Source organism: Balaenoptera ricei, chromosome 8, assembly GCF_028023285.1.
Source record: "Balaenoptera ricei isolate mBalRic1 chromosome 8, mBalRic1.hap2, whole genome shotgun sequence".
In the NCBI taxonomy this organism is placed as follows: Eukaryota; Metazoa; Chordata; class Mammalia; order Artiodactyla; family Balaenopteridae; genus Balaenoptera; species Balaenoptera ricei.
In genome coordinates this window covers 104,104,382-104,112,485 of record NC_082646.1, presented here as the reverse complement: position 1 = coordinate 104,112,485, position 8,104 = coordinate 104,104,382, and the positions used below count along the sequence as shown (strand labels likewise).

At 46.9% G+C, this 8,104-nt stretch overlaps 1 protein-coding gene across 1 annotated transcript; it reads right to left on the bottom strand.

The window, feature by feature from the left end:
* Positions 1 to 217: 217 nt before the first annotated feature.
* Positions 218 to 5,058, bottom strand: TMEM216 (transmembrane protein 216). The gene is made up of 5 exons (XM_059929750.1): positions 4,976 to 5,058; positions 4,309 to 4,410; positions 3,649 to 3,741; positions 1,062 to 1,263; positions 218 to 797 (listed from the first exon to the last, which is right to left on the bottom strand). The coding sequence occupies exons 3-5, from the start codon at positions 3,692 to 3,694 to the stop codon at positions 782 to 784; spliced, it is 264 nt and encodes an 87-aa protein (XP_059785733.1). The 5' UTR covers positions 3,695 to 3,741; positions 4,309 to 4,410; positions 4,976 to 5,058; the 3' UTR covers positions 218 to 781.
* Between the last annotated feature and the right edge of the window lie 3,046 nt (positions 5,059 to 8,104).

Here is an 8,104-nt window from a genome sequence, read left to right as displayed (position 1 = left end):
AAGAAGACACAGAAGCTGGCAGGGCCTTTAGGGATTAATTGAGGCTGCAGCTGTGGGAAGAAACTCAGTGGGACACCTTCATCACTGCCTCTGCGTCCACACTGAATCACCAAGCACAGCCGAGAACAAACCGCTGGGATAGTCTCTACCTTCTCTTAAAGTGGAAGAGAAGGGATGGGTGCCGTGAGGAAAAGGCTACTACAACCTCCGCCACAGAAAATACATCTTTATTATAAAATAATGTTTTGTTTCATGATGAGAGTAGAAAAATAACACTATGAGCTCCAGAGAAAGTTCTGGAGCTCAGTCTCTGAGAAACGGGATGAGCGGCTTTTGCATCACTCTGGGAGCACACCCTCCTGAGGTGCCCCGTGCTCCTGCAGGACGTGGGGCACAGCACACACAGGGAGCGTGCAGCTCAGGTCCTGCTGGAAGCCCAAGGAGCCTGCACGGTCCACACAAGACGCTCTGGCCACGATGATCAAAGAGGAAAACTTGAGGTCAGAAGGGAATTAATTGGTTCTGAGAAGGGCCAGGATGGCGACAGCCTTGCCCCTCCCTATACTGGAGTGTAGAAGAGTCTCTTGGGCTGATGATCCCGGTTTAGAAGACGGTGCCCAGTGGCCTTATGCTCGGTTTGTTCCCCAAGGTGTCTGTGCTGAGGAAAAGCTGCAACCTTTCCCAGGACAACTTGACCCACCGTTTCTCACTGGTATGGCTAAAGTACCAGAGGTATGTGTGGTCTCAGCCTGTGAGGGCTGCTGGCTGAAATTTTTGTACTTCAAATCCTGTCCATACTGATGGCAGAAAGAAAGAAAGAAACAAAATGTTAAAAGACCAGTGAATGAGAGCAGCTGGCTGGAACTGTTCTATATTCCAAGCCTCTTGGCCCCAAAGAACGAGGAGAATATCTGCCCTAAGTGGGAAAGGCAGTCCCACGGACACCCTTTTCGCCCTTAAAAATCCTCTAGACCCCTCAGGCTTTAGACAAACAATGAATCCCCCCCTGGGATGGGAATCCAGCCCTCAGGTGATGGGAAATGGTCCCTCAGCAGCAGTACCTGGAGAACGCAGCCAGGGTGAGCACCTCAAGCAGCAGCTCTGAGCCACAGAAGAGGAGCAAGATGCCGTTCATGATGGCTTCCAGGCGGAGCACGTAGGTCTGCAGCAGCAGGTAATAGGAGGCCATCATGGCAGATGGGAAGGTCAAGGCCATGCTAATACCAAGCGGCATCTTCCGTTGGCAGAGGTTTCCCTTTGTACCTGTCAGACACAGCCCATGGAGTCACCTCCAAGTGGCCTGCTTTCCTTGGCCTCAGAGGAAAGGCAGGTGGGATGCGATGGACTGGCAAGCAGAGGAAAATGCCCCTGAATGGGGGTGTGCAGGTTTATAAATGCGGCCCCACTGTGTTAAAAACTAGAGGCTTAGGAGCAGCTACAGCATTGCAGTCATTCGCCGAGAGGTCCTGCTTCCAGCCTGGCTCCCAGGCAAGGGACAATGGGCTCGTTATTTGAGGAAAAATTTTGTAAATCATAAAAATAATATATAATCATTGAAAACTTTTCAATTAATATAGACAATACGGAGTTCCCTGGCAGTCCAGTGGTTAAGACTCCAGGCTTCCACTGCAGGGAGCATGGGTTTGATCCCTGGTTGGGGAACTAAGATCCCACACGCCGTACGGGGCAGCCAAAAAATAGAAAAACAAATATAAAAAATCATTTTAGAAAATATAGAAACTAAAAGACCACATGACTCAGCCCTTAGAGATAGCCATTTTTACAGAATGACGTATACTGTTTCAGACTTTTTTATGTGTATGGTCACATATTACTATTTATTATTCTAAAAATAGAATCATACTCTGCATACTGTTTTGCAACTTATTTAACCATTTAACATAGTTAGACATCTTTCCACACATAACTACCTTACCCTTTTTTAACGGCTATGAACAATTTCACTGAACCAATGCCATAATTTATTTAACTAATCCTGTAATGATAGATGTTTAGGTTGTTTCTAATGCTTTGATGTTAAAAAATACATGGCAGGGGCTTCCCTGGTGGCGCAGTGGTTAAGAATCTGCCTGCCAGTGCAGGGGACATGGGTTCGAGCCCTGGTCCGGGAAGATCCCACATGCCGCGGAGCAACTAAGCCCGTGCACCACAACTACTAAGCCTGTGCTCTAGAGCCCGTGAACCACGACTACTGAGCCCGTGTGCCACAACTACTGAAGCCCGCATGCCTAGGGCCTGTGCTCCGCAACAAGAGAAGCCACCGCAATGAGAAGCCCAAGCACCACAAAGCAGAGTAACCCCCGCTCACCACAACTAGAGAAAGCCCGCGTGCAGCAACGAAGACCCAACACAGCCAAAAATAAATAAAATTTTAAAAATAATAAATTTATAAAAAAAAATACATGGCAATAAACGTTCTCATACAGATATCTTAGCATATCTGTAGAAGTATCTGTTTTTTTCAACCAGTTTTGGAAGGGAAATTGTTAGGTCTAAGAATACGAATTTTACCTGGTAAAACTATTAGCAAAAAGGTTGTACTAATTTATATTCCCAAAGGGTGTGGGAATATAAATACCCACAAGAATGTGAGACCATAGAGACCTGTTCCTCACAGCCACTAGAATACTGGGAATTTGGAAACCTTTTTAATCTGATGGGTGAAAATGTTACCTTGTTTTTTCAATTTGCTTTTTGTTAGTGAGTCTGGGCATTTTATCATGTGTATTGGCCCTTTGTAATTATTATGTGAATTGCCCATTAGCGTCCCTTACTAATTTTTTCTTTTTTTTGCTAGTGATTTTTTTTTTTAAATTTTTACTGGAGTATAGTTACTTTATAATGTTGTGTTAGTTTCTACTGTACAACAAAGTGAATCAGCTATACATATACATATATCGCCTCTTTTTTGGATCTTCTTCCCATTTAGGTCACCACAGCGCATTGAGTAGAGTTCCCTGTGCTATACAGTAGGTTCTCATTAGTTATCTATTTTATACATAGTATCATTAGTGTATATATGTCAATCCCCTTGCTAATTTTTAAAACTAGGTTTTTTTCTTAGCACTTTATGTGAGCCTTCTTTATCCTTTGTTATATGTGTTGAAACTATTTTTTTCCCCTCAGTGTGTGTTTTAACACCGTTTTCAGGGATGAGATATTCTAACTAATAAGGGCTTGCTCTGTATTTCTGGGAATATAAAACTTGTCCTAGAGAAATCCTCATTCAGAGAAGTGGAGGGGATCTTAGTGCTGACCTGTGCAGGCGTCTACTGCCCTGGATAGGCGTCTACTGCTCTGGACATGGAGTTACAACTGAATCTATTCTCCCAAGCAAACCAGTGAGAGGAACCAGGAACTCTTGTAGCAGTTAGACAACTGGGAAGGAATTATCTAATATCTCATGTCACCACCTACTTCTGGCCCTGCAGAGCAACAGACAGATAAATCCTGACCCAAAATATGAAGCAGCTTGAAACTTCAGAGAGGGAGTAACGGGATATACCACCAGATCCAATCTCTTATGGTGAGCCTAGGTTATGTATTGAAACTTTTCCTTGTTAATCAGGTTACAGATACCAGCTCGTCTCATATAAGGAATGGAAATATTCTCTGGACAACACTCACCAAAAAATAGTCGAATTACTTCAATTCCAAGATAAAGGAAGAGCATCACCACATCCAGTACTAGATTGGCTGTTGGATATGGTAGCAGGAGACCTGCCAATACAAAAGTCAGAGCTTGCAAACAACATAGAACAGTACACACAAGAACTCCCACACACCTGGGAATAAAGAGAACACGAGTCTTATCAGCTTTCCATGAACTACTCAGTGAGATGTGGGCAGGATCTGTTAACCTGCTGCAGGATCTGTTAACTCCTGGTGCGGCTACGTCTGTTAGAAGCAGGCTCGTTATCACAGGGTTTTACTCCTAACTCGGAGAGTCTATGGGGACTCCGCTCTCCACAGTAATCAGACGTACATGGGTACACAGGCTGCTGAAGGTCACCAATGGGCTTAAAGTGGAGTTCAGCAAAGAGGTGATGGGGGAGAGTCAGAATGGAAAAGCCCACATTTCCCAAACTCAAGAAAATCTTGCCGAGGGGCTTCTTACTAAATCATTCTCAAGGAAGTCACCTGATGAAGAGACTTCCACCGTGCAGCGAAGAGGAGCCCCGGGGGGCAGAAAAGAATGAAAAACAAGAAGGCTTTTGGCGGCAGCTGGCTCTGGGCTGAAGTGGGGAAGGCATGTTGGGGCAAGGGCAGTCAAACCCCAGGCCTTACCTTTATACAGAAATACGAAGAGTTCCAGCAGGAAACAGGCAGCATAATACCACCCGTTCAGAAAGAACAGGATTTCCAGGGGGGTGGAGGACAACCGTTTACCTGAAAATATGAGCACAGAGAAAAGAGATGGGCTGGAGGGCAGCTCAACCTAAGTTATTTCAATGGTTCTGTGTCTAACTTGGAGGAAACACGAGGTCGCAGCTAGTGGAAAGGGCCACTTGGGGGCACTTCTGATTCCTGATGAGGAGTGCGTGTGTATATACGGTGTGCAGGGGGGTTTCCTTCAATCCCCTTCTTTCCGGAATACCGTCAAACTCGACTCCTTCGGCTTTGGGGCTGAAAGTCAAAGCCTCTCTAAGATCTAACCTCGTCACTATTTGGGAAGGGAAATTGGGGCTCAGAGACCAGCACTGGCCTGTTTGAAGTCACGCTGCAAATTCGCAACTGAGCTGGCCTAGAATAGGCCCAGCCAAGGATTGGGGGGTATCTGAGACCCGCACCTCGAGACCTTCAGGCACTCAGGGTGGGTGAGTCCGCCAAACCCTGCTTTGGACAAGTGAGGAGTGATGTCCCTAACACCCGAGAATGAAGGGTTTAGGTCGAGCACTGGGAGAGAAGGTTGGGGGGCGGGTACTGAGGAGAGCAGGACCAGCGACTCACACACCTCCGGAATCTCACCTCGCGGCGCCATCTTCAGTCCCCATGGAAACTGCATACGCGGCTACAGCTACTCCTGGAGCAGCGAGGCGTTGCCGGAAGCTGGGGACGGAGCGGCCCTCGATTCTGGCCTCTCTACCCGCCTACCTCACTCTATGGTTACGTGGTGCCTGGGCTGTCTCGGTGCCGTCCGCGCGTGCCAGCAAATTGCTTTCGCTGGGGTTTCGGCTGCCGACTGGAGAGAGAATAGTGGCCGCCCACCAAGCAGTTGTCCTCAGGACCCCGGGGGCGGGAGCGGCTCTTGCGCTTCCCCATCCCAGGTTTACAATGAGTCGTCTTAGTATAGCCAGTAGTGGTAATGTGACCGCAGGATTGGCAAATAGGCCCCGGCCCCAAGATTCTCTTTACTAACAACGGTCTGAAAATGAGAAACGGTGTGCACGACAGTGCTATGCAAATGCGCGGTGGGGTTTGGGGTCTTTTGTCTAGCAAGCAGTCTTTTTTTTTCGGGGGGGGGGAAGGGTAGTAGGGGGTTTTGTGCCTCCGATTTATGAACCAGGTAGTTAGCAGATACCAAAATTAATCGGAACTAGAGGCTCCTTTCAAGGAGCGTAAGTGAGACAGGAAGATGAAACATGATCACCAGGTGACCCGTGACGTGTATGGGAATTGAGAAAACAAAGTACTTTGTGTCTGGCGTAATTCCATTTAGCATGTTTTCAAGGTTCATTCATGTTGTAGCATAGATCAGAACTTCATTCCTTTTTATGGCTGAATAATATTCGTGTGTGTGTGTGTGTACACCACATTTTGTTTATCCATCTGTTGAGGAGTGGGCACGGATTTCAGTCTTTGGGCTAGAAAAATGCTGCAGTGAACATCGTTATGGAAGTATCTGTGGAAGCCTCTGTTTTCAGTTCCTTTGAATATATATCTAGGAGTGGAATTACTGAGTGTTTTGCTAATTGTATGTTTAACTTTTTGAGGAACCGTCAAACTATTTTCCACGGTGTCTGTAACCATTTTAGATTCCACCAGCACTGAATAAGGGTCCCAATTTCTCTGCGTCCTCACCAACACTTTTTATTTTGTTTTTAAAATTGTTATTGTCACTATCCTAGTAGGTGTGAAGTGATATCTCATTGTGGCTTGGACCTGGGATCCTTTGCTGGAGTGCTTGCACCTGGACAAACATCTCCCCAAGCAAAAGAATACAAAGAAACTATAAGGGACTGAAAATAACTGCATGCATGCACGGTTTGGACAAATTATGAACAATAAGATACAAAAAGGCCAAAACCCAACTGCTGCTTTTGAGTGGGGGAGGGGGGCAGAAGCAGGGTACTGCGCACGATCCCTGCACACAGCACCACCGAGGGGGTAGGCAGACCACCAAAGCCATCCCTCCGGCTGGACCCACCCCTACCCTCACCCTATTTAAGGAAACAGCTCACTCACGCCCCCTCTTTGGGGAGTGAGCAAGGGCACCTGTTTCTTGTTCTCACTTCCTCATGCTGCAGCATGAGTTCCAGTAAAGCTTTGCCTAAATTCCTCATCTGGCCTCTTATCAATTTCTGTTGATTAAGGAGTTCAAGGACTCAAGTTGGTAACAGCTGCACCAATTTACATTGCCACCAACAGTGCAGGAGGGTTCCCTTTTCTCCACATCCTCAACATCGCTCGTTATTTGTTGTCTTTCTTTTTTTTTTTTTGGCAGCATCAGGTCTTTGTTGCAGGATCTACATCGCGGCATAAAGGATCTTCCAGTTGCAGCACGCGGGCTTAGTTGCCCCGCGGGCTTAGTTGCCCCGTGGCATGTGGGATCTTAGTTCCCTGACCAGGGATCGAACCCGCACCTCCTGCATTGGAAGGCGGATTCTTAACCACTGGACCACCAGGTAAGTCCCTGTTGTCTTTTTGATAATAGCCATTCTGACAGTTGTGAGGTGATATCTCATTGTGGTTTTGATTTGCATTCTGAGTGACTAACCTTTCAGACAGTGCTGTACTCCTAGCCAGTTGGGGTGGAGGCGGGGGTCAGTAATTGTTTTTTCTGGGCTGAAAGGAGAAGCAGCAGAAGCAATTCCTTGAAACTGGAGAGAGTAATATGCATGGAGAAGTCCCACCAGGAGCCGTGAAAGTCTGAAAAACTGGTGAACTTATATCTGAGCTCCTCCCCTCCCCTCTCTGCGCTCTGATCTCCGCTTGTGCCTCCCCTTGGAACTGAACTGCAAGCCTGGCGGGCTTTCTTTAGTGTCAGCGGAGCAAGGCACACAGCAAGGCTGGGAGGGGTGGAAAGGGCTCTGGAGCCAGCACACCTGCCTCCCCTGCCTGCTAGACAAGAGTTAGGCAAGTTCCTTCTGTGAACCTCAGATGTCCAACTCTAAAAGGAAGGTGGGCCAGCTGTTTGTTTCTGTAAGTAAAGGTTTTGGGGGGAACACAGGCACACCCACAGATTTACATTTTGTATACAGCTGCATTCATGCTACAGGCTTTCATGCTAAGTTAAACAGTTGCAACAGAGACTATATGGCCCATGGGCTTAAATACTTACCATCTGGCCCTTTAAGAAAAACTTTGCTGACCCCTGTCATAAAGGATGGCAAGGATTAACGTGCCACAACTCCACAGGTGCTACAAGTAGGCAATAAGATTGAATTACTCACAGCACAGCAAACAGCAGGAGCATCATCATGGCAGCCTGTTTCCCCAGTACCCACGTCCTGTGAGTGACACAGTGAGCCCCAGTGGTGGTGCACACAGTGGGTTATGCCACATCTGAGGAGCCCAGGGCCAAGGGCTCAGAACCTTTTTTAGCAAGCAGCAAATAAGCCAGGCTCCCCCTACTCTGGGGGAGGGAACAATTACACTGTAGTCACACTGTGGTGGCCTTGGCCTACCTAATTGCCTATGTGCTCAGTGTCAGGAGACAGGCCTTTCGTTTTGGAGTTTTCAGCAAAAACAACATGCAGATCATTGTTGCTTTTGTTGTGGTCCTCCATTTACAATGCTTGGTGTCAGTCTATTTATCTCTTGTAAATATAAAATACAGTGTGTGTGTGTGAAAAAAAAAAAAAAGACCCAGGAACTAGGAGAAGGAAAAGGTTTATGATGCTTCTATTTTTTTTTAAATTTC